Source organism: Tyto alba, unplaced genomic scaffold (genome assembly GCF_018691265.1).
Source record: "Tyto alba isolate M040663 unplaced genomic scaffold, T.alba_DEE_v4.0 Super-Scaffold_1, whole genome shotgun sequence".
Classification (NCBI taxonomy): domain Eukaryota; kingdom Metazoa; phylum Chordata; class Aves; order Strigiformes; family Tytonidae; genus Tyto; species Tyto alba.
The window spans coordinates 36,582,787-36,610,070 of record NW_024881261.1 but is presented as its reverse complement, the minus strand read 5'-3'; the positions used below and the strand labels follow the sequence as shown (position 1 = coordinate 36,610,070).

The 27,284-nt window shown below is 44.1% G+C and overlaps 1 protein-coding gene across 5 annotated transcripts in view; it reads right to left on the bottom strand.

The window, feature by feature from the left end:
- Positions 1-27,284, bottom strand: part of TET1 (tet methylcytosine dioxygenase 1) — a 73,202-nt gene that overhangs the window by 2,333 nt on the left and 43,585 nt on the right. For 3 of the 5 annotated variants that reach the window (XM_042791387.1, XM_042791399.1, XM_042791404.1), the window contains 6 exons: positions 20,724-20,932; positions 19,623-19,773; positions 16,015-16,104; positions 15,401-15,538; positions 6,743-6,763; positions 4,786-5,125 (listed from right to left, as the gene is read on the bottom strand). In XM_042791387.1, the coding sequence (XP_042647321.1) occupies positions 4,786-5,125; positions 6,743-6,763; positions 15,401-15,538; positions 16,015-16,104; positions 19,623-19,773; positions 20,724-20,932 (949 nt within the window). The remainder of the gene's footprint in view (positions 1-4,785; positions 5,126-6,742; positions 6,764-15,400; positions 15,539-16,014; positions 16,105-19,622; positions 19,774-20,723; positions 20,933-27,284) is intronic. The other 2 variants (XM_042791392.1, XM_042791412.1) reach the window with 1 other exon arrangement.

The window sequence follows — 27,284 nt, the reverse complement described above, 5'->3', positions numbered from 1 at the left end:
AAAATGCACACCAAAGTGTAAGTACTTTTCCTCACTTCATTAATAAAATATACCTCTTATAATATTTTCACACTTGCTTTCTAATTAGAGAACTACAGATTTTTCAGAATGGTTACTTGTAGCTTTTTAGGAACAGCTCTATGACCTTAAGTGCGTACATAATAACCTTGCTGATTTAACACCTTAACCTCTTCCAGTCAGACTGCTGGTATGTAAAATAGATGGGTACTTCACAGAGGGATGAAGACAATAAACAGATACAATGAAATAACCACTCAGTCCCACTTCACACAGCCCACTTCTACACAAGTGCCTCCCAGCAGCTGACTGCTGCCCTTCAGCACTGCCCAGGCTAGCGGGAAGCACTGTGTAAAAGCTTTTATGTAATTGGTGAAATTTAGCCTGTCTGAAATTGAGCCTGTGAAACAATCACAATTCTTGGCTGCCTTGACCCCTTCTTATGATCGAAGGAAAACGCGTGTTGATAGATCTCGTCTATCGCAGCAAAAAAGCTACTGAATTACGATTCGTGCATTAACAAGTAACTACTCCAAAATTTTCTTCAAAAAAAAGTTTCTGGCAACATAGTCCAGGTAAAGCCATCCTTACACCTTACAAAGCTGCATCACGTGATTTGCCTGCCTTCCATCTAATTGCCACACATTCATTATTTCAGATCTTTTTGGAGACAATACTTGTTCAATTTCTGTCAGCTCCCAGCACCCTGAGTTGTGCTCGGTCGTGGCACTGTCTCCTCAGATGACGCATTTGCATCACGAGTAAGTTCTATCCAGAGTCCACTGGGAATTCCACGACTCCGATGGGCTTTGCTTCATGCCCTGAAATTGCTCTACATGTGTTTTGCTGGCAAACCGACACCCCACAGAGAGCGCTCACGTATTCTCGTAAAAGACCGTCCCTGTCAGTGGTTCTTCTTTGTTCCATAAATACACCACTGATTGTTTAATTGCTTTACCGAATATAGAAGAACTATTCTTTCTTCTATTTGGTCTTCTAATAATTTATAAACAGTGATAGATTAAAAAACTCTTTCAATAGGAACGCAAGAAAGGCAGAGTGGGATAAATTATGGACACAATAGTTAGTATGCAAATACTGAAGTTGTGGAGGGACACAAGGAAGCTGCACCAACTCTTTAAAAACCTCTTCTATGCAATCAAACTCAAAGCATTTAATTTAATTAACGACACCCCCCCACCCCCACCCCAGACTAAGGCTTTCCTCCAAAAGATTTGAAACACAGCATTTGAGAATGCGCTTTCCATCACCTCTGAAGAGGCACCTACAGCCTCTGACAATAAGTTTTAGCAACCCACAGCACTCTCAAAACGGCTGTGGCTCCAACAAATTCCCCAGCAAAAAATTTTGCCAGAAGCTCCTTGCTCTGCGGGGCAAAGTAGCAGAGATTAAGAGAAGTTAATTCAAATATATGGGCAGGGGGAAATTGGTAATGCCTCGGGTAAGGCATTACCCTCCTGTGCAAACCGAGTCTGGGGCCCCTCCGCTGGGAACTCCTGGCTGCAGTGGCCACTGCTCTGCTGGGGCCGGCTGAGAAACCGTCTCCAAGTTGGTGGTGCACCTCCTGTTCTATCCAGTACGGGCCAGGAGGAATTCCTAGTGTTTACGGAGACAAAAATAACCTTTCTCTCTAAAGCATATTTGTCCAGAATAACACAGTTAAATGACAGGACTGGACTATATAAGGAAGGATAGAAGGCCTCTATCCTGAATACCTATTTCATAATCATTTAGGATTTCAAAGGCTCTCAGCATTAGCACAAATGTAAAAATTAACAGTTGTGCTGCTTGCTGTTGGCAGGTGTGTGACAAGGGCACCCTGTTTAAAACACAGCGTTTCTACAAGGGACTTGGCGCAGCTGAGATTCAAACCAAGTCTTCACACACGCACGCGCTACCAAGCCAACTTAGGTGTCTGCAGCACTCGGGGTCCTCCGCACGCCCATCTCTGCTGCCACGTACAGACAGTAAGGAGGACAAGAGAGGCTGACCTTGCTCACCCCTTTTTAATTTCCAGTTCCGCATGTGGTGAAGACACACAGGTTAGAGGAGTCTCTCAAGCTTTCCAGCTGGGGGAATACCGCAGTGGCTCTAGAACAATTGTCAAGGCTCTTTCAAAAAACCATCTACATAGTGGGCGACGTGGCACAGCCGGCCTTGCGACTCCTGATCCTCCCAGGCTTCTCCAAAAAGCGACGGCCTCGCACGGCCGAAAACATGACTGATGGTACACACCACGGCCATGTCATCCCATCGCACATTCTTCATGCTCTTTTTAGTAATGAAAAAGCCAAACCAATATTCTAAACTCCTGTCGCCATCAGTAAATCAAGTACTATACGTCACACACACCATTCAGTACTACCTTTTCCTTTACAGCTGAAGTATAGCTAAGTATTCTTTTGTTCTTGCATTAGCAGAAAAGTTAATAGCATCAGACTTGCTTAACGTACCTTTAGCAGTGTGTTATTCACTACTTATCTAAAACTACAGTATTTTTTTTCTTCCCCTAGGAAATTTTTCTATCTTTTTTACTGGTTTTCAGTCCTTTGTCTTTTAGGTTTAAATGGTATGACCAGAATTGAACGTCACTCTTAGTATCAAGGAATCCTGATGTAAATAGTCGTTTCCTCCAGTTTACCATCAGGAGTGACTACCGGATAGTCTAGTTTCAACTCCTCTGTCTCAGAGGCCCTTTGATTTTGTTTTCATATTAAGCCTAACAATCTCAGCTAGACTAAAGTTTTCCATTCCTCAGGATTAATATGACACCTGCCACTGGCAGGATGGAAAGAACCACTTAATGACTAATCCCCTGTAACTGCAAAAAACCTGTCCGCACAATACCACAGTATTCTAAACCCATCATTTACAGATCTTTGCAATTTACTGTGGGGTAGGGGCAGGAGGACAGCCGTGGTGTGCCGAGGTCCTTACAGTGACACCAGCCATCCTCACGTACGACTGAACACATCAGTAACGTGCGTAAATGCTTCAAGCTCTCTACCTCATGCAGCGCACACCGCCTTGCCCTCCGCAAACCCCAACTCCGCCTGCCACTGCCCCCGTTAGTGCAGCCCCTCTGGAGTCGTTCCCGCAGCCAACCGCAGCGACACGCGCCACCGGCAGATCTGGGGATCACAGTGCTGGCATCTGTTTTGCAGGATTCCACTATCAAAACTTCCATGACAAAACCTGCACTTTTATGACAGAAACTGAGTATTTCCATTAATAATCTTATTTTTCCACCTCTGAACAACCTCCTCACTCATAAAACTATTTCTTCCTCACTCTGTGACTTATTTTACCCAGCAGCCCTTTTAAATTACTTTACCAAAATACTTCAAGTCCAAACAAGTTATGTAAGTTGGCTTGTTTACACAGTTATTTTATTATTTTTGCATGTTCAAGGAATAAATTTCTATGTTCCCAAAGCATATGGCACGATGCCTGTTTGTAACTACAACATCCCGTACAGGTAGGCAGTGCAAAATTCTACTGCAGTCTTTCAAAACAACGTTCCAATGAGATCAAACAATTTCAGAATTCCTTCCCAAACCAGAGTCCCCATATGCTTCCAGGACTTCCAGTCCACCCCGAGCACGATGGAAGTTATTAATCATTGCTTCAGTTATTGTTGGACGTTGTCCTCAGCCTGAGGAATCCTTTTATATTTGTTTCAAAGCCTGGACTGCGTCTCCCAAACTTACATGTACATTAACAGAATGTCTGTCTAATTTCCTAGGGGTGTCAGTAATACTGTTTTTCTTGTTCTTATTCCATCTTGCTATACGCGAAGTTTATCGGTTGCCCCGATTCCTCTACTGAGACAAAGCAGGGCACTGAGTGCAAATTACAAAAATGTGTCCGATGTGTTTTTGTGTTTTTTTTTTTTAATTTTCTCTTTTATTTCTTTTTTTTTTTTTTTTCCCTCTAATTACAGAATCTAAGTCCATGGCTTCCTCCACCCCTTCCTTCTTTTTTACTTCTCATTAGCGCAAAGTCCCACAGAACGGTTCTGACCTCTGCAGGGCTGCTCCAAAATCTGACCCCCGGCACAGCAACAGAAATCAAAAGCGCCTCCACACAGCTCGGCCAAGCCCGTGTTGCACGAACACGTGTTGTAGCAGAACACTCTCACCACAGTAATCCATCTCCTTGTATCAGACCAAACTCGGCGTGCCTTTTACCCTGCTGCTGACAGAGCCCACCTCCCTGGCCCTTGCTAATCGTATTTCAAGGAACAATTTGAGAAGCACTGTCTTATTTGATAGAACCTGGGTTGTTCTTTTTTTGCAAATCTCTTGCTTTGTGGCACTATCTATGCCATTGATAGGCAATTATCATCAGCTCAGACGCTGAGAAAGCGATTCGCTTTCACAGAATTGGGTAACACAGTTCTCGTACTTTCAAATGACAAATTCATGTTGGTTATTTAGATAAACATTCCTACAACAGTATTTCAAGATGATCCTACTGCCATTATTTATTAGAATAAGGGAACTTGGAATTATTTCACTGGTGCTGCCACACCACCACTAACTTATTTTTGGGTGATCACCTGGGTTTTCTTCCTGTGCCAAGAGGGAATACTGACCACAAAGACTTGCTCTTTAGCCCCTAAAAAGCAGAATATACACGTGCTTTCTGCGACCCAGCATTAAGGAGCCTTTTCCCTCCCCTCAGATGGGCAAGAGGCAACACAGTATCGGAAGAGACTGGCACAATTTAATAAGCAGCACTCACCTAAACAATGCAAAGTGTTGCCAAGATTTTCTGGGGCTTCAGTTTTCAGCTTTACTGGTGTTGAGTATTTTTTATCTATTAACGGCTGCTTTTCTGTCGGGGTCCTCCTTGTGTCTGGTTTCTTTTTCTTTGTAGCTCTGAGAGGCTCAGCTAACATTCGTACTTCTCTGGGAAAGGCTGTGAGCACCTGTATGGCTCCGGCTTTTATCTTAGCTTCCAGTCCCTCTTCGGTACCAAATTCATCTGTTTGTGAAATTTTGTAAAGAGGTAACACATGGAGCTGCTCATCGCTTGGAATCACCCCCACTCTCCGGTTATCTTCCTTCGTTAACGTACAGACCTGCCAAGGACAGAATCAGTTACAAGTACAGCCACACACACGAAGTACACAACTCATTTAAATAATATTTAAGGAGTCATCCTAGACTTCATTGTTTTCTCGTATTTTATGGCCTCAATGCTATGGGTCTTTCAAATGCAAACAGCTGACAAATATTTTATTTACGATGGTGCAGAAAAACTGTCGGTGCCTGAAGAATAAGATCAAGGCACACGTCTTGGACAGGAAAAATGGAACCCTGGCTCAGCTTACACCACCCACAAATATATGCCAACCTTGGTAAATAATCTGAGCTGTAACTATACTGTAAATTCCTAAGCATTCAGATTTTTTTTTTTAATACATATTTGATGTTCACATTGATTTTTAAGGACTGAAAAATATGAAAAAGGAAAACATTTTCGGATTGAAGTTTCTATGCCATGGCTCGGTTTTGGTTTTTGTTTTGGCTGGCAAATGGAAAAAAAAAAACCCAACACAACAGTTTCTCATAGTGCTCTGCACTTTCAGCAAATCTCAGCTCTAACTCCCTCCCCATGTCTCTATACACACTTTCATAGATTAACGCCCTTCCCCGCCACTGACTGCCTGCTGTAATGAAGTCACAAGACCCAGCAAATGTTTGGTTTCTCTTAGGCCACTGACCTACTTTCCCTTATTAAATTACGCGTTGTCAGAGACTGGAGCCGCAAGGAGAATGCTGGTTAGATCCAGTTCGATAAGGGCGTATCGAAAACGTGGATAAATATTCAAACTTACTGTAACAGTTTCATTACGATAATTTTTCCAAATCACTGCTGAACATTTGCAGTGCTTAAAATTCTCAGCACTTCCAGAGCGCGGGCTGTTAGAACTGCTCCAAAGCAGCGCTAAGGCCAGTGGTTTGCTGCCTGCTTTCACTCTGTGCTTTCCAGGGGATGGCGAGGGTTTTACAGCTACGAGCCAGCGTGCAACCGGTCGCGCCGTTCACTGTGTTACTGATTACGCTCATCAGAGACCACTGTTCTTCACAACAGCGTACTACACATCGCTGGAAAGCCGTGCATTAATATCACGGCTTAGTTAAGCCTCCTCTATTTCCCAGGGAGTTGCTAACTCCACACAAACAGGAATTTGAGTGCCATCCAAGGATGAGATGATACTCCCTGAATGGAAACGTTATCATCCCATCGTTGTGCAGGCTGAACGTGACGCCTATCACAAACAGTTAGTCCAATTGCCCAGAATCTTGACCCCGTGCCTAACGTTCCAGGGGAGAAGAATAACATCATTATTTAGGGGGGGAGGGTGAGGGGAAGCAAACATTTTTTATTTTATAGCACAGCTTTCACATAAAGGCATCACACAATTACTTCCAGAATAATAAAACGACAATCACAAACTAAAAATCCTAAATCAATAAGGTGGTGGTTAGGGCTTTATAAATAGCTATATGCAAAGCTGGACAGTGGCAGAGCGGCAAAAGGAGGACACCGGAGGGGCAGAGAGAAAGGAGGAGAGCTTTCCAGGTGGCATTTCGGAAGGATCGAGAGGAGGGCTCTTAAGAAGGCAAAGTGAAGGGGCGGTCAGAAGCTGATGAGCAGCGTTTACTGAAGCGCTTGCTCCATGCGTACTCACCTCCACCGGGCAGCCTTTGGACTACGAGGAAGATTTAGAAAAAACAACAAGTTGTTCCATGAGCAGCGAATGACGCCTGGTTCCCTACGGCCTTCTCCGTCCCCGCGCTCCCCCACGCCCAGCCCCGGCACCGTGACCCCCGGCTCCCCCCACCGCCGCCCCGCCGGGCACCAGCGCGCGGAACCGGGACCCGGCGGGACCCCGGTGCCTCCTCGACCCGGGGCCGCGGCCGCCAGGACCCCGGTGCCGCCGCCGAGGAGCCGACCGGGAGCCGCCTCCCCCCTCCCAGCTCAACAGCTTGGAACAAGAGGTTTAAGATCTCCGAGACTATGCGGTTTCTGCAAAGTTCTGTGAAATCTGGCTGAAATTTGCCAGCGGTTTCCAAGTTATTCAGGGAAAGTGAAAGGAGGTAGGACACGGAGAGCACAGTTACGTATGTCTCGTTCTCAGAAAGCCCGGCACATCTTCCCCGTCAAAATTCAAGGCAAAAGCAGTAACAGGGTAAGCACGGAGGGGCCTAGCGCACACTTGTTCTCGTCAGAAGCTGCGCGATTCTCACTCGTCTTTTCAAATATTCTGCCCAACCTGTATGTGTCTGGACCCGTGCACCAGTCTGAAAAACATCCAAGTCTGGCAAATTCAATCCACAGTCTGTCTGATTTTTAAAACGGAGACCCTCACCCAATTCACAGTTCTAAATTTTCATGCATTTCATCTGACACTTTCATGGAAAACTAATCTTGGACATTTATTAGATTTATTCTTTTCCATAAAAAGATTTACTCTTAAAAATGTATTGTAATAGTCTTTCATCTGACTTACAATTAGGCAAAGCTTTAGATTTTTCACAGTGCTTGGCCAAGGGGGGAGCATACAAGCAGAGACAAAAATCAGAGCTTGTATTGGTTGAAACCAGACTTATTTGGAGCAAAACTGAGTATTTGTCACGATCACAAAGCCAACACCCTCTTTGGAACAGGAAAGTCAGTGAACTGTTTTGAGGAACTAAAGAAATTCTGCAGTATATTGGCAGAACCGTGTTCAGTCAACTCCAACGCACGCAATATATTAAATACCAAGCTAAAATATATACAGTGAAGAAATTAACGTATACTAAAAATTATGTTAAAAACCTGAAGACCAGTATACCTACAGCCTAAATACCATGCCAACAAATTTAATACATCTAAAATTTCAAGGTCAGTGTCCCCCAGAATATATTTTAATATAAAAGGAAAGTCACAATGGCCAGTGGGTAACTGAAAAATTAACTTTACAGGGAAAACAGCTATAAATGAAGGCCCCAGAGATAAGCTAGCAATTCACAGCTGGAGTAATCCTCCAAATGGTAAACACGTTTCAAAAGCCACTCTAATATTCAAATCTGTGCAAAATATTCCACAAAGAAACTTAAAGAGAAAGCTAACACCGGGAAGTTAAAAGCAACATTTTCCATTGGTACCGACACTGGGCTGCAAACTGACCAAAATTAAACCCAAACACGAGAAAAACCATGGACTCTGCTAAAGCCCATTTACAGAGTGAAGCTGCGCGTTACCCTGCTACTCTAAATACTTTTTCCAGAACGTGCAGCTAAATCATCCAGGATGCTCAAAAGCCAAAGAAAACGTCGGCCAAGCTGTTTGTTTAGGTTTCCCGTGTGCTCGGTGATCAGAACCGTTACCTACTCTGGGTTTAGTGATGTCATGGTAAAACTTGCACATTCGTAAAACTTTATTCCTTTTAAACTCAAAATGCACCCGTGAACTCAATGAAACTCCCTCCACAGCTCTCCAGAGAGGCATCTGTGGCCACGCAGCTCCCAACACGTTATTCTGGGAGTCTCGGATCTGCCTTCGCCTTCTTGAACCCCGCACGTAGAAATGACGTCGCCTTTCCCGCCGCGCCCGAAGAACAGACGTTTTACGCTCGTTTGGGCAAAGCAGCCGAACGGCCTTTGTAAACGCGGAAGATGAAATGGGAAGTTCCTACGCCCGCGGTCCCTCTGCAAGGCAGAAAAGCGGGGCGGGCGCCGCCCGGGCCTCGGAGGCGCTGCCGCATCGCTGCTCCCCCTTACCACCACCGACAGCCCCGCCGAGACAAACCGCGTCGCTCGGCCGGCCCCCTGCACCCTGAGCCAGCCTGCCCAAGCCCGACGGTCGGGGAAGGGAAGCCCCAGCGGGTTTTCCTTTCGCCCAGGGCAGGCACGGGGAGGCGTGCCCTCGGAGAGCATCTCCCCGCCGCGCTGGGCCACGGGCACGGCACACAAAGCCCGGCCGGGGAGCTCGCCGGTCAGGGGAGCGGGCTTCTAATGTTTCTCCACTTTCACAGTAAGAAGAACAGTAACAAAAATCCTTCCACTACCAGCCCCGGGGGGTGGGGGGGGGTGGGGGGTGTTATCTTCTATTTGTTATAAACAGAACCACCAATTTAAGCATCTAGCACTTCTGTAGCTCACACAGCAAGCTGCGGGCACGGTCCCAATGCAGTTTAACCATTCACAGACGTTCAGTCCTTTATTGCAAGGGCCTGGACCTCTGTGCAATTAACTGATGAGCTCTAACTACAGAAATACAGGGAAGCGCAGAGGATTTTTTTTTTTTTTAATAAATCCGGAACAGTTTGTTGATGGATTGCTGATTGACACTATTTAGTTCTGCTGCCAGTAATAAATTTTGTATTGTAGCTGCCCTCAAAGCATAGATTAATCTTCCTGCCCTTGTTCCACAGTGCGGGCTGCAGACTGTGTGGCACCACCAATTACACATAATTGCAGCTGGTCTCCCTCCTTCCTCAACCCCAACAAAAAGGGCAACGTGCCCGTCGGATGAGAAACACCCACATACATGCTACAGCACTAACCAAGGCTTCATTAACCGTTTTGTCCCAGACACTGTGATGTCAGTGGTTTAAATGGATTCACAGAGGTGTGAAGAGTGTGATCCTTTGCAGCTAAGCTAGTAAAGAAACAAAAATACTTACATTCTGCAGACTGCGTTAGTAAATATAAAGCTTTTATCTGCGTGCTGCTCATTTACTGTCTAGCTTCGTATCCACAAGGAACACTGCACCCTAACACTGCGGCTGTAACGTACATCGGTGGCCCTCGGGAGAATGTTAAAAGGTGACAAAAGAGTCTGAGTAAAAATAGGTGGTATATTTATTGACTTAAAGGTTCTTAAAAAAATGAATTTATAGGCAGAAATGACTTTCGCTTCTTTCAGATAAACACGTTAGTTTACACCTCTGTAGAACTGTCAAGGGTTTTCATTGTACTACAGAGAAAACAGGGAATAATCGTTTTGATTTTTAGCTTTTCTACCGAGAAGCAGCTCTGCTAAATTCAGGGCATGATTCTGCTAGCCAGGAAAGATGTTCAGCAAATCAAATCTCCTGTGGTAATCCTCCATTTGTGTAAGTTAAGATGTACTACTCTATCTCGTATCTATAGAAGACGTTTCCAAGACTTTTCCCCCCACTGCTAACAAAAATGACAGCCTCATTTATTTTCAGAGTTGTATATAAATAATGCGGCTGATCGTCAAAACACGTATACCCAGAAAAACACAAGAATGCTTTTCTGCAATTCTGGCAGAGACAGGCAATTGTTATCAGCAGCTCATCGGAGAATATATTCGTTTAAGTATATGATAAACTCCATGCTCATCATTAAACTCATTGAAGCGCTTCGCTGAACTGATGTCTGCGTCTGGTTTAAAGAATTCAAACAGATTTCTGGTTTTCCTTTACTTTCAGCGCACTGTGCAGCATTTCGTTCATATTTGTGGTAAAAGTGATTCACCAACAACTGAAGGGAGAAAATAAAAAGGTGTCACTTATGCCATAAGCAGTGATGATTATAAGATGGTATTTGCAAATGCGGCAGAGCTGGCAGCACTCGCAAATACCATCTTGTAAGGTATTTATTTTAACCTTTTTAGTCCAGAGGAACTTTAGATTTTATAAATGAAGCTTTTGTGTTGGAATAAGGAGGAAGGGAAGGAATCTTATCAAAAGTAACAAGTTGCAAGTTGACAAGTATACTCTGTACAGACTTTAAACTGTAAGGTGTGACTACCATTTAAAAAAAAAAATCAAATAAACAAAATACAAGAGAAAAATAGTAAGCAAAGTTATGGATGTTTGACGTTTGTAAGGCAGTGCAAACTATTCTCATTCCGTTTATCACAAGATTATCAGAAAACAATTATTTGCAGGAAAGCTGTCACCTCAGTTAGATGTATTACTTGCACGTAGTATGTTTTACAGACAAAACATGTCACAGTCATGTAAATGACTCCTCCATCATTACTACCAGTGATTCATAAGAAATCATAATGTATTTCAAACTAGGTAACCGAAGCAGCTTCTGGAACTAGATGAGAACTCAGGAGGTGACCAGACAGATGCCAGAATCACACGCAGTAAGGTATTTTTGTGTTCCTACCGCTAGTCTTCCGATGTTACTGCAGATCCGGTTACGAGCCAACATTAACAACCCTAGTTTGGATCGTCATCACACCAGCCCAGACTGAAGAAAGCTCAGCAGGTCCTACCACCCTGTCTGCAAAACAACATCATTTTTTCTACCAGGCCTCCAGAACGTGCCACCCACTATACACCCAGACAGACGACCCCGAACTCTGTATGTCCTGTCAATCACACCCACATCTCCTCCCTCTGAAGACTGTTTATAGAACACTGGGTAACTCCAAACTCTAATTCACCTTCCAAAAGCCCCAAGTCAAAGTGTATAAATTGACTGTTAATACTTGCAACTATTTCCTATTTATATATAGCCCTCTGTTGCAAGTATATTAAAACAGAGAGATACCAAACCTAAATAAAGAGAATGTCAGGTATGCAAGTGATTTGTACGAGTGGGCTGTCTGATGGAAGTCAGGTTCCAAGGCACAGTTTTCAGCAGTTATGACGACTCGATAATGTTCTGCAAGACTTAGAAAACTTGGCAGAACTTGACAGACAGACAGTGGTAAGTTCTGGCCTATAAAATGACCTTACACGGGACACAATTTCCTGCGCTTCTTAGATTCAGAATTACTTGCAAACACATCAAGTACAACCCACAGAAATAAAGTATCAGCACCAGCAAGGATACTGTGAGCCTGAAGGAACATCAAATGGTTACAGAAAAATACATCTGTGGAACTATTCCCCAATACATTCCTCAAAAAAAAGGGGCACTTCTGGCCATAACTTATGACTTCTCTGGGATCCAGCAGGGCAGACAGAGTAGCGGACTCACTTTTCAGTTCGTTTTATCTTTAATGTAAGATGCAATGTAGCACTTAACAAACCATTATTATTTTGGGAATACCCTAATTAAATTTCATTAAGAAGTATACCGCACAGTTTGCCATGAAAAGGAAAGTTCATTTTCGAATTTGGGATCTCTAAGAGGTTTGAATTCCTGTGCTTCAGAAGCTTGTAGCAACTGTACTTACACATGAGCTCACTCACAGCATCTTACTAATATTTCACAAAGTACGCTTCCGGCATTTTCTTACAGAATATCTGCATGTAAGTAGCATTCGATGCTCGGCAAAAATATTAAGTCTATTCAGGACTGCCATTCCTGGTGCATTCCAAGACCTCCTTCCATACTTTGCCCAAAATAGCAGCACACAATTAATATTAAACAATTTTATTTGTTTAATTGCTGTTACATACAAATGCTAAATGTTAAGTATACGTGTAAATGCAACATTTTATTGAATCACAGCAACATCGTAATTCCATTTTCATTTCTAAATTTAAAAAAAAGACCATTTCTGGAGTAGACACGTATTTTAGATAGGATTTTTTTCTCCCCAGATACGCATCCTGTGTTAGAGAAATTGTCCTTGAGTGTTACCTCCTCTGACGTACAAGAAGTCATCCTAGCTATTCAGAACACTGCAGTGCTCTAACTACAAAAAAACCTCTCAGATTGCTAGTTTTATTTTATCTTTTCTCCTCTGAGCTCGTCTTTCTTCAAGACTACGGTCTCAATTTCTAAAAGATCACTTAACTGAGTAATTCCCAGCTCGATTTTCTCCCTAGCTATTCAGCAAGGTATTTGGTACAATGACCACAGGAAACCCCGCATCTGTGGGTTTTCCTGTCATACCGAGATTCAGAGATATCCTGGTTTCAGCTGGGATAGAGTTAATTTTTCTCCTCGGCAGCTGGGGTGCTGCTGTGGTTTGGGCCCAGCGTGGGGATGGCTGGGGAAGAACGCTGGGAGCACCGGGACGGTTTCAGGGACTGACTCCCCCCGGCCCGCCCGGGCGCGGGTGTGCGAGGAGCGGGGAGGGAGCACGGCCAGAGCACCGGCCGCCCGGTGCCACGGGCCAGCCCACGGGCCAGCCCACGGGCCGTCACGCTCCGTGCCGAGCGGGGGGCGGCCGGGAAGGGGGGCTCTCTCACCGCCGGGAGTGCGGCCGCGGGATCTCGGCAGCGGGGGACGCGGGCTGGGTGGCGGGGGGTGAGCAATGGCACCGTGCGCTGCCCCCCTGTACTTCCGACTGCTGTTATTGGTTTATTTTATTTCAATTATTAAACTGGTTTTATCTCGCCCTACGAGCCTCCCTTCGCCCCTCCAGCTCCCTGCCCCAGCTCCCGGGCAGGGGAGCCTGAGCGAGCGGCTGCCTGGGGTTTGCCCAAACCACGACAGCCCTTTTGTGCTGCCCAGTGTGGGGCTCGAAAGGTCGAGATAACGACAGACCTGAGCCGCGCGCCGTAACGGAGTTGTTATAAATAAGCATTCATTACAGTGGTTTAGCAGTTGCTTGTCAGAACGTCGATCTGTTGGCTCCCAGAATCATGGCTTTCATTCTTACAGCTGTGCTATGCATCACCTCACTTGCTGCATATAGTCCCCACGCTGCTGCTTATCACCCGTGGGAGCTGGATTAAGATATTTGCTTTACTGTACTATGTAACACCCATCTGTGGCACGATAAAGCTGTCGGTCCTGAGATTAGTCCGGTATTTGTACTCAGGATGGTTGTCACCTCTGTACTCTGGGGGTCATCTAGCAGAATGGGTTAACAATTACACCCTTCACCTTTTCTGCTCAGAGAGCCAATCCATGGCGGAGACATCTTCCTCCCTCCCTTCTTAAACACCTGATTTGAAGAGGTGAGGGGTGGGATGTGCTGGGTTTGTGTGTGTGGCGGGGCTATTGGTAGCAGGGGAGGGGGCTACAGTGGTGGCCCCTGGGAGAAGCTTCTGGAAGCTCCCCCAGACCCAAGTCGCACCCGCCTCTGGCCAGGCCTGAGCCAATCAGTGACAGTGGCTGCGCCTCTGCGATAACAAATTTAAGAAGGGGAACCCGGGAGGAGGAGTGGGAGTCGTGAAGAGAACACCTCTGCTAACACCGAGGTCAGTGGGAGAAGGGGGGGAGGTGCACCCATGCACCCCCCATCACCACCCATGGAGGTCACCAGTGGAGCAGAGGCTGACCTGCAGCCCATGAAAGAGCCCGCGCTGGGACAGGCATCTGTGCCCAAAGCAGGCAGGGACTCTGTGGGAAGAAGTCCCTGCTGTTGTAGTTCAGCACTGGGAGGAGAGCAACATGGGGGGTGTCCCACACCCGGGCAGCTCAGAGAGAGCTGCAGCCCCTGGGAGGGACTCCTGTCAGAGGAAGCTGGTGGAGGACTGTCTCCAGTGAGAGGGGAACCACACGGAACAGGGGAAGAATGCTGGAGTGTCCCCCCTCCAAGGAGAAAGAAGCAGCAGCGCTGACTGCACCCCCCATTCCCTGCCCCTGCACTGCTGGGGGAGGAGGTAGAGATATCGGGAGCAGAGCTGAGCCCGGGAAGAAGGGAGGGGTGGGGGGAAGGTGTTCTCAAGATGTGGCAATGCTTCTCACTGTCCTACTCTGTATATTAAGTGTTGTTGTTGCTAGTGTCTGAATTAAACTCGTGTTCTTTTTTTTTCCCCTAAGCAGTCTGTCTTTTGCCCATGTCCGTAATGGGTGATTCATCCCTCCCTGCCCACATCTCAATTCCTGAGCCTTTTATTTTATTTTCTCCTTCTTAGCACTGGGGGAAAAGGGGGGAGCGAGCAGTCGTGTGGTGCTCCGTTGCCCTCTGGGCTCAAACCACAACAAAAGATCCTAATAGCCACCTGACTCCACCATGACATCGTACACTCTACTTTCTGACTAGTAACTATACTAACATGAAGCCCGATAAGTGCACAGTGCAAGAAAAAGTGCATTTGCTAAGAATTGAGCCTGGGGGCAGTAAATTAATAATGAATCAGTTTGGTTTAGCTCTTCCTCTACAGAGGTCTGTACAAATCCTTGGTTAGATAATTATTTGCCTTCGAACATCAAACACCTGCTGGGAACAATTTATCTGTCCTATGGCCAGTCCTCTTCAAAGGGGCTGGGTGTCAGAATTAAGGTATTTTCTAGGAAAGGTCATTCCCATGCCTTTCTTGATCTGTTCTCTAAAAAGAGGAACTTACGTCCTCTGTAGAGCAGTAATAAATATATGCAAATAACATGGGAATGTATAAACGGCAACATACGATTAATAATACCTTAAAAATTTAATGCAAATGTAACCAACTAAATCAAGCAGCATTTGAAAAGACACAGTAATCACAACAGTAAACAGTACAAATGAGAAAATCCTATGTACGTACCACAGTGCTTCCATTGTGCATGTTATGTGTGTCCTTATGGGCATGGGCACAGAAATCTATGCAAGCTGTTACACCAGAGAAAGGCCTACCGTCCTTGGATCCAAGCCGACAGTCTGGGCCCATGTGTTCATTTTCCACCTGAAAGTAAAATAAACTACAGGTACTTGGGACTGAAAGTGAGTGACTTGGAACCCCATGAACCACGGCTGCGCTTGTGACTGAATAAATGCAGCCAGGAAGAACGATGGGGAAGCACAAAAGCACTTATTTTCCTACGAAACATGCAACACTTAGGATGGGATGCCAATGAGACAATCAGCTCAGCCGGAGGCAGAGCGTCTTTAAATACTAAACCCATTTTATTTACAGTATTATCAGTAAGTCTTCTACATGTGCACAACTCAGGGCATGACTTAACCATCAGCTGAATAAAAAAGGGGCAGTACTGTAAAACTAGCCAAATGAAGCAACCACTGTAAGCAAGCAAGGGGATTTACCACATCTGAGCGCTCTGTGGCTTCCACCCGTGCACATTCTTTGGGGTTTCATGTTGTTTTCAAACTGCGCTGCCTGTTCAGAGCTACAGCTACGCCAGTTGATTGTCACAGACCTACCTGGTTCTGGAAAGCTTCAGGAGCAAGCTTTTTATAAACCGGAGCCACATCAGTAGCTAAAGTTTGCAAATTATTTTCAAGAAGTTCCTCCTGCAGAGAAAGGCAACGTTCAGAGTGCTGCAATTTGCTTTGAAATAACCTATTCCAGTTTAGAGATGTCTGGCACGTCAGCAAAGCTACAAAAATCCACCTCTATCTTATATTTTATTAATCTGACTTCTGCTTTGCTGCCTTTTGTCCCCAACCATAAACAGCCTATTTTTGCATGACTAAAATACCAAAATTGTTAAATATAAGTCAGCCAAGTAACAATGGAGGATATCTGCTAGGGCAAAGAAACCCAACACACAAGGAACTAATTTCTGCACCATTTCCCCCTTCCAATACGTGGACAGCTGAAGCATGAGGTATGCTCCACACAAACTAGAGAAGTACATCTGCAAGAGAAAAATTATCCCACAGGCTGAATAGAGATGGTAGCCCAGGTCTTCTAGTGTTTTGCCGATGGGGCCTTAGTTTACGTCAACACAGCCCTGCTAAAAGAATCCTAGGCTTCTGGCTTCCATTTCTTTTAATCATGTGAGGAACTCTCAATAGCATTTAACGGTCATTTCAGCTCTTAGGGGAAGAGGTATGTTTCTAACATGGCAACAGAACTGTTATTAGGAACACTGGATAACTCTTTTGTTCTTTGGAGGTGCAAAGGATCAGGACTAGATTAATCTACTAGATAAGGAAGTAATGCTCCTTCTCTTGGGGTAAGCCATATAAATGTGGAACTAGCTAGGCAGGCTTCTGTGGTAGTGTAACATTTAAGGTCTTCTTTATAGAAACAATCCCTAAATGTTTTTCCTAAATTTTTGCTTTTCCAGGAAAGTCACCACCCAGCTGAGAAAGAAAAGGGTGGTGACATGCTCCCTACTTTGTTTTCCTCCAAGGCCAGGCTTTGAGAGACAACTGCAGCTTCAGTTCTGCATGCTGTATAGTGGCAAAAATTAACAGGCAATTTTGTTTTAAAAAGCCCCACAAACCACTTGTCACCCTATATTGTAAACACCAGTGTATATAAACATGTCAGAATACGTTGATATTTTTCAGTGTGATGTTACATTACAAAACTCTATCATATTTTAAACTCATACTACAGCCAGTTTATTAACTATTGATCACTACCACAAGTTTTTCTGAACTGCACTGAAGGTCACGCATCCTTAATTATCTATCCTATGTACTATTCTTACCTAGGTATATTACACCCTTAACCTCATCTCACTCCATCCAGTGCCTCAAATGATCCAAATCTTTCTGGACTTCGAACTATCATCTTCTCAATTTGCTACACCTCCTAGCTTTATGTCATCTGCAAAATCATTAACATCCGATATTTAGCTAAAAGAAGCATCTGCTAGAAAAATTAATGACAAAACCGAAGGAAGAGAAAAATTATTTACCAGTAAATTCACTTCTTTGAGATGCACTGACAACCTGCACGAAGGCTCCAACTGCCCAAGCACCACCGCTGCCTGCGGCTGGAGGCTTTTGCACGGTGGCAGCCGTGGGGTGCACGTGCCTCCCCTGCAGGCACGCGCAGTTACGGGGTCCCCGTGGGCTGGGCAACCCTCCCCTCCGCTCCGCTGCAGAACCCAAAGGGGCTTCAAAACAACTTCCATGGAAAAGGGGAAATAAAGGAAGGCGCCTCTAGATCACGGATCTAGAGAATGTCCTGGTTAAGTAATCTTCTCTTTTTGGCAACTGCTTTTACGCCGTGGTGGAAGGCATTCTCCTCCCAAAACCTGCAGGTTTCCTGTCAAGCGACCAGGCAATGCCAGACAGCTCTGGTGAGCGGGGCAGCATTTCTAGATGCTGCTGTGGGTGCAGGAAGCGATGCCACGGGCAGAGCTGGCGGTCTCACAGAGCGTACCCTGCTCACGGGCAGATCTACCTGAGGAGCTGTCTCGCGAGAGCCCTGGCACAGCCCGGTATGTCACGAGACAGTACACAGGCAGATTGCTGCCTTCGTCGATTCCCAGGTAACGTTGTTAAAAACATTAGAAACCTACAGAGAAAACACATACACAGAATGCTCCATGCGCAGCATTAGGCAAGGCGAGATCCTGAAAACGCAGGATCACAGAGAAAAGTACAAAGGAGAAGGGGAACGGGATTCCTACAATGAAGGAATGCCCAATAAACACGTTTTTCTATAAACTGAAAATTTATAAAACAAATCCCCTCTTGAGACAAGCAGAGCTGTTCTCAGCTTGTACTGCTTTAGTCATGCATTCAGCGAGGAGGAGGACAGAAGGGCTGCGTGAGCCCTGTTCCGCCGAGGCAGGAGCCCCCACTTTAAGCCCTGATGAAGTCTGTGAGCACTCACAATGCGAGCGGACAGCACAACTCGGAGGAGATTGAGGGTTTTGCATTCATGCCCATCAGCAGAAGAGACGCTTCATCAACTATTTCAGGAAGAAATTGGGGCTTGGGAGGCCTACTGAGCTTCAGTGAATCAAGTGACATCTCTCTCTTCCAATAAACAATTACTGTTTCACATTGTGTGTACATATGCACGTGTACACTATACATTAAAAAATGCAAGAATACCTCTACTTCTGTCTGGACTTCAGCCAGCTAGGGCTTTTCTGCAGCTGGCAGCAGTGGAGTTCAGGATTCAGGAAAGATTATCAGCACGGTAACCCAAATGGAGAACTGGGTAAGTGACTGCCCTATAGCCTATGTCTCTCAAAGCATGCCAGATGGGCTAGTAAGGGATCAGATCATACTTCTATCTACGAGTTCCACAAGGAATTGAGGTCAGGGACATCTACAGCCAGAACACAGGGCACTGTCAAGTTACCCTGAGGAATGTACGTTCATCAGGCAGTGGTTATCAGTTTATAAAACCTTTATTCCTTCTTCATCAAAGTATTTCCAATGTAAAATACAAATTTGGTTTTTGTGTTTGGTGGTTGTTTTTTTTTTTACCAGAAGTCTGTTGCTTCACATAATCCATCACTTTCCTGTGCTATCTCAACTTTATGTCATTACTAACACTCATAAGCAGCAATTGCAGTATCATTTCACTGCATCATATTTCAGTGTTTTCATTCCTTCAAGCATGTTTAAAAAACAGGCTGTCCACAAAAAAAACCAGTTTATTCTAGGTGGCAGACAGAAGACCATGTTGTCAGCGGGTCAGACAGCGTGAAAGCAGGGCAACCCATAGAAAATACTGAATGACAAGCCAAAAGGACTCAATCTCTGAGGTGTGGACTTGGTGCTTAGAAAAACCTTTAGCTGTGTTTTATACTTACAAAGAATTAACATTTCATACAGAGTTACAGAGTGGAACTAAGTATGCATACAGAAGAGCATTTAAGGATAATTTTAGGATATTTAAACACGTAGTAAACAATACTGATTTTCACACAGTGGAGAAATTATAAATACTACAGTTACAAAACATTTAGTTGGGTGCCTGTGTGATAAGCTATGCATACAGGTGTGAGAGATGGGGTGGATATCCATAAAATTAATTTCTAGTTCTGAAAATCATCAGAATAAGTATTCGGAGGGAAAAATCCAATAAAATAAAGAAAAATCAATCTTACTTGTTTAGGGTCATCTGTGAGAAGCCTAAATTTCCTGGGGTTTTTGCTTCTGGCAAATTTACAGCCATTGAAATACATACTCCATGAACAGCCAAATGAGAATGATGCTCCACAAGTTTCTGGATCGAGTCCTTGACATGCACAAGTACGACTATGAAAGAAAATAAAAATGTCAAGTCAGCTGACAACACATCTTTAGGTCCATGCTATTTGCTATTTCTTTTATAATACATAGCATAACAACACAGGAATTTATAAAATACACAGTTTAACCAGATTTTTTCTGTTAAGGAAATATTGATGTGTAGAGGACTAACTTTTTTTCCCCGTAAAGACAGTCTCAAGTCCCCAGAGCCCCACTTCTGGGAAATACATGACAATCAGTTATAGCTACGTAAGTACACCCATGCTACTTTGGCTTCTCCAGTTGGATAAAATTTTCATCCAAGAAAATACCACTGCTACAGAAGGTTACCCCTAAATCCAACCATTATTTTGTTATGTGCAGCAGTACCATTAGCTCCAAATCAATCTAACCTTCCAATTGGAACAGCTCTACTCAGCACAACCCTTTGAGAATACAAGCATTAGATTCTGGTCACCGTACAGCTACTAGAGTCTGTTGAATGTGGGCTGTACAAATATCAGCACAAAGGCAGCGCTGCTCCAGAGCCTCAGCTGCAATGTATCATCTAGTGAAAAATAAATTCCTCTCAGAGGCATAGAGAGGGAGATCCTGATGTTAAACAAACAAGCGATTGAACACTTAAAGTCACGTATCACTTTCTTAGCAGCTCTCTCTCCAGCATGGCCACACGGGCACAGGGCACCCTGCCTGACCGGGGGCAGCGCACACAAAACCAGGAGAGAAGTTCAGTGCCAGCGCTTTCCCAGGTGCAGTGTGCACTACTGTCACGTAGAGCCTGGTCTCTAGGGAGAGCCAGGAACGAAGTTTTATACTGAAATGACACCTAGTGGTTTGGAGTTTTAAATGAGCTTTTGTGTATTTATTCAATTAGTTGGCTATTGAATTCTCAAGTTATTTACTGCAGAATGTTCAGCAGGGCAAGGCAGCCACGCTGTACTGCTGAAGCAACTTACTCTTCATTTAACGCACATCTACGGCTGGTGGGACAGCCATATTTTCTGAGGCTCTGCGTCAGTTCTTTGTACAGCGTGTCAGCCAGGAGATGAGGGATCCCTTCCCAGGCCAGTATGAGAATCACGATGACGGCAGTTTGACAGTGGTGTCCTGCACGCTGACGTACCAAGCACAGCAACTTTTCCTCATCGCTACTTCTTCGTATCACCTGGAAGAATCATTTTGTTTATTCTCAGAGAAGCACAGGAAACACGTAATGTGTTACTCTTCTTTGGGACACGGAAGGCCTGGAAGAGTAAGAAATACTGCTGCCCAGAGAGTGTCCATCAGCAAGCAGGACCGGGACAGCACCACACACTGATCTCTGGTGTAGAACATAATTTCGCCTCGCCTTTTTGCCTGCAGAAGAAATAGCAGTATATTTTTACAGGAGGAGAAATATTTTAGGTGTTCTACACAAACAGTAAAGAAGATGGATTAAGAGGAAAAAAAACACTGGAAGGAAGTAATAATCCTGAGACAACAGATCCACTGCAAACCTATCAGTTATCTTGAAAGTAATACTGAAAACTTATTGCCAAACCCCAGAATGCAGGTACATAAAATCTCAAAAGCACATGTATACCCAGGTTAGGATGGTTCCCCCAGGTACGTGCCTGTACATAAAATGGTTCCTACCTGGCAAAGTAAGATTAGAAGAAAGTGATGGAAACACACCGTGTTCTCAGTCAAGAAAGCAATGAGATTTTTCAAAACATATCCCTAACTGACCTGCATTAAAGTTCTTAGCAGAGGGCTGAAGTTTTTTACTCAACTGTATGATATACAAAGCGATCTTTGCCAACCGTATCTGTAAAACACAAAGACTAACACAATATGGAACAGTACAATATACCACTGAACTAAAAAAAAAAAAAAAAAAAAGCAGCTAGACAGTCCTACTCCCACATATTTAGGTTTTTATCACAATCTGAAAAGAGGTGCATTGTAAGATGACCAAAAAAAAAAAAAAAACGCATTAAAGCTAGTTAATACAAGAACATTATCTTCGAAAATATGTTTAGCTATTCTTCAAACGTGTTTCAGCCAGCATAGCCTGTACGAGGCTTCCAACAAAGGTGTCAAGACCTCAGTGTTAACCTTCAGACATATCAAGCCCAGACCTCTCAGGTGCTAGAGGCTAAATCCTCTCCCCCGGCCCTGTCGTACACAGGACGGGGACTGGCAAGTCTCTCCTCCTCCCTGCGTGCCGGTGGCGAGCCCTTACGCTGCAGGTATTCTCTGCCAGCCTGCGGCAACACGCTCGCTCAGGGCAGGCAGTCAGTCACCCTGGCTTCCCACAGACACCCCTCCCCATCAGCACAGCCCCCCCCGAACTGTTACTAGCCACCCACTATAAAAGCAGGAAGAGCTACGGAGTTTCACTTACTTTTTCTAAACACTTCCAAATACCTGAGTTTCCACGCAGCTTCCCCACGGGACTGATGTCAAAGCTTCTTTGTTGACAGACACGCAGCTGTCATTCATATGTGACCCTTAGCCTGAGGTATCTAAATTACTTGAACTCATTAAAAATGGGGACGGAACTAGGCTTGCAATTAATCTGCAGATGAGAAGTTTTGCAACAGATTAACAGTTTCAGAGGGAATCTGTGCAGATTTAGCAGGAGGAAGCAAGCTTAAAGTTAATTTGTGTCAAGAGGGAAAGTATCACCCTTCTAAGTCAATCATACAGTTTTATATTCAGCCTTAAACTTAGTGAGAAAACAAGCAAATACATCAGAGGTATCATTCCTCAAAAGGGATCTTGGTTGTGGCTGGCCAATCAGTGCAGTGATTTTTATAAAGAAAGAAAAATAATGCAACTCATTCACATGTGAGTGAGGTTTACAGAAAATCTGTTACGGCTGATATATGATAGAGGTTATTCAGGTCCGTGTGAGTTTTACATTCCTGAGGCAGCACAGTTCCTTCAAATCAGGAGGAGAGGAATGTAATTTTGTTACTCAGCATGAAAGGTGGTACTTTTACTCTTCTTTTTTTTGTTTCTAGTCTTTGTAACTTCAATAAAGAAATTTGGTACCTCTTACTTTCTCAGTACCACATCAGGTTGCCCCTTTTTGAGTTCTCATGTAGTTCTAAACTGGAAATACACAGTCGATGAAACACGACAAACGGACAGGAAGGAAATTTATAGTTCCCTTTACACTAACACCACACACTTCCCTGGAGTTAAACACAGCTGTAATGTGCTTCATTATGCATGCAGTACAGAATGCAATACTCTTATTGGACCCAAAAGCGTTTTACAGTCCATCACCTTTCAGGCCACAAAGGTAGCTAATGGATTTATTAGTTCTCTGAATTTAATTGCTGTGGCTCTTAAGAGGTTACATCATACGCTCATCAGACCGCTAGAGCTGGAGTGCTCCTGTCCTTTTGTTAGCAGAGCTAGGGCACTTTTCTCACCTGCCTGGTACGGCCTCCGAAGAGCACTAGAACTGGCACCCGGACAACCACGGCTCCTCCGGGGCCGCAGCCAGAGACAGCACTGACAGAGCTGGGGCCCCGCTGCTTTTCCCGTATAAACTGATGGCGCCCCTTCACGTGCTACTGCTGGCATTCTCACAGCAGGAATAAACAGAGCCTCTCTTTTGTAAGAGTAACGATAAATCCACAGCAATACCACATGCAATAGACAGAAAAGCACACCTGAGGAGGACAACTACAACTCACGGAATAAATCCAGCCAACAGAAACACCGTGGTCATTTGTGATGATTGAAGAATCTATCTAGTGGGGGAAATTGCCACCGCAGTTGTGGCAGTTTGACTTGGTGTTACATTAACATTGATATAACTCCATTAATTTCCAACTTGTCATTTGTTTTCCAGTGCCTGACTACATCAAATAAATTTTTGAAGTGTACAATAAATTATATTGTATTATAGGTGTGTGTATATATTAAGCAAAACTGACTGCATTTGCTTTGGTTACTAAACTTGTAATTACCTGAGTAATGAGTAGAAACCAAAATATGACTATAAGCTGTGTGCTCCTTATCAATATTTTGCCTGATGTGCTTACAGATCAGATTTCTTACTCTTTTTCTGAGTAATGGACCCTGCAAGGCTTCAGTTTATCGACCCTTTCTTTAGCTGTCTCCAGTTTATTTCTATTTCAGTTTCTGCAGCTTGAAATTACTGGAGATTGTTCCAGTATCTTTTTTTCACCCTTAAACATCACCAAACCATACTGAGTTTTAATCAACTGCCCCACCATTTACTTTATGGGAACATCACACTTGTTCAATTCATGTAACACTGTCTTAATGATGCCCTCAGGAGAGGAGGCTATATAAAACCTCAGCCTATGCTTCAGTTCACTTTATTCTTTTCAGCACGCATTTGACACAGTGCCCTCCTCAGTAAGACAAATGGAATTAGTATGTTGTCATGGCCACAGAAAATATGATAATAATGCAATCTACTAATCAGTTTTTCATGTAGTAATTCAAAATGCATATTTATTTGCTACTGGAAGGTTGCAAACATAATTCTCAGTGTACTTACTGTATATCTATGAAACACTGAGATGCCAAATAATAAGTTAAATATGCAACAAATGGAGCAAGTCCCTGACTGGTTCCTGGGACTGTGGACAACACACAAATCAGGTGGCAAATCCTGTGTCCAGAAGTTGTTGGTACTGCTCATGATTTCTGTGATGTAGCTCATAACAGTGATAAAGTAAATAAAGTAATACTTCAGTTTTGGTCCCTAATGCATTTAAAAGGAATGAGAAAGTAAGCATTTGTTAAGTGGTGGAACTTTTAAGCTAAGGTTTTTAAAATGGGAAAATAAAAACTTTTCCCCTGTAATTACTTTCCCACGCAAAATAACCACAACTTCTTAGTAACTCACGTAAAAAAACCCAATATAATGAACAAAACAGACTTGTAAAAAGTTTGTAAAGTATTATGTAACACTTAAATGTCATATGGTCATCTTTTTGCAGGTATTTAGGGCCAGATTATCCCAAACTCATTTTAGCAAGCACTAGGTGTCATCAGTACTGAGTATCCATCAAAAGATTCCCACATTAACGATGAATAATCCATTTCAGCTGCAATGCAGCACATCTGGAAAGCAAGAGTCCTAACAAACTCCCCCCCAGTGCTTGACCCATACCTGTCAGCCTTGTCCTGACTCAAAGTAACTGGGCATGAAGTTACATGCTACCCGCCCCCTCATCTGTTTGCTAACATAACCACATCTAGGACAAAACAAAAAACTGAAGTAGGACACACCTTCCAAATAGCTCTCTCATGCACATACACGTTTGGACACGCAATACCACAAGTATCATCCTTGCAGGTTGCTGATTTGGGCAGGATGCTCGTTTATTTTGATCGTTTTCAAACCAAGTTTTGTACATCCCTCCTGTGCTGTTACCAGGCACCCACCACTACCTCTTTCTGTACCATGCCTGTTCTGGATCACCGTGGCCATCCACGTGATCTCGTTTAGGTGTACATCTAAAGGCAGGCAGCAATTCAAGTAGTCTATTTTATGAGCTAGCCCAGATATTCTCAAATGGCAGAATCTGAGAATATGAGCAAGCCTTCAAGGCGAGCCACAGCCGGCCAGCTAGGACTGAAATACAATCAATCCCTCTCATGGCAACATATAAACCTCTTGTCCACAAGCCACAAAGGTAGGAGTTTACCCAATTTTCTTAACAGAAAGCATGAACCAAAAGCTAGAGCATACTTAATGAAGAGGTGCCAGACACGGCAGAACTTGCTCCAGCAATTTAGCAACAAGTTCTGGGATAAACCAGAGGAAAAGTTAGTTTTTCACTCCCTCACATACAAGGATAGCAAAGAGACAAAAAGAGATGCTGAGAATTAAAGAATACAAGAACAGGACAAAGTAAAAGGAATGGACTGTCCAGCCTTGTCCTGACTGTGACTAACAGCGACTGCTAGGGATGAGTGGTAGGAAAGGCACTCGGATGCAGAGGTGCTTCCCAACAACCGCCAGGCACCTTCCAGCCACGCGCGGCAGCTCGGGGGACGTGCTCTCTCCCAGCTTTTGAAGGATTTGCCTTCTGTGCTTTTGTCCACTCACTTCTAAATATGTGCAGCATTTTACCATCCACTACATTCCTGGGCAAAGCTTAACTCCACACTACATGAAAGAAAAATCATTGCTTTTTCATCATGCTGACCTCGTGCCCTCTAGGTTTGACACAGGATGGGACGGTGAATAACAGATTGCTGCTCAGCTCCCCATGCCACCGAAGACTTTTGAGAGCCCTATTTTCTCCCCTTCCATCTCTGGCAGGCTAAGTCTGTACCTTTACCCATCTCACCCAGTTCTGCTGTGCTTTCTTGAGTTGGGGGGGACCAGAACTGGCAGTATTCAAAGACTGGGGTACAGCACACTTTCTCACAGAGGTGTAATTATGTTTCATGTCCTCTTTATTCCTCCCCAGTAATTTTCACCAGTTTCTTTTGCTGTTTTCATCACTACTGAACAGTGAAGCTGATGTCTTAATGAATTATTACCCCAGACAGTAACACTCAACCTAGCATCTATCACTGTGTATATGAAACTACAACACTCTGCTTTTTGTGTAATTTTATATTTATTAGGTGAGTTTTATCTATCATTTTACTGGCCATTCATTCTGGATCACAAGTCCTTCCTGCTCTTCATGATATCTGTCCCTCCTCTTCACTATCCTGAACAACCTTGTATCATCAGCAGTTTGTCACCTCAGTGTCTCCCACTCTTTTCATATCATCTCAGAATGTAGTGAACAGCACTAGTGAAGTTATGCTATCAATAGAACCTGCTTCAGCTGTCCAAATGTTCAAGTTCCACTTGAATTATTTCTTTTAGATTGTTGAAGCAACTGTCTCAACCCTTGGCAGGAGCTCTAGAACAAGGAATAAGTACACTGTGAATAAAAATTACTTGATGTCCTTAAACATAAGCCAGTCTATCTAAATTAGCACGCACATGACTTATGTTAAGTGGCTAAGAGTCAGACTGCGGAAGCTCAGCATACCAGATGCTGATTTACCACATGGATGAGAAATTACTTCCCAATTCAGGATCATCAGAAGAGCTGTGTTAACTTTTAACTTGATATAAACCAGACACCGCTAGCAAATAGTACAAAATTTTAAGTGCAAGTTAAATACACCGCTATAAATTGCTGGACGAAAAAAATAATGGAACCAACAAAAAGGTCCTTCTCAGGTTTATTTAATTTCCATGTGGTTCCAACTGCAATACTCCCTTCTAGCCCCTTCTGCATTTCTTCAGTAAAATAGCTCTGTCTCCTTTGCAGGACAGCACTAGTTGATTTTAAAGCGAGAACACGTAGCTTAACTGTTCACTGTAATTTTCTGAAATAGGCCACTCATTTAGAACAGTTTGGCTCCACATTCTCTAACCTGCATATTTTGCCTCTGCGCAAAGCCTGTGCACGGAGTCCTCTCTATGCAGGACGAGATTCTCCACTAAGCTACAACTCCGCACCATACAA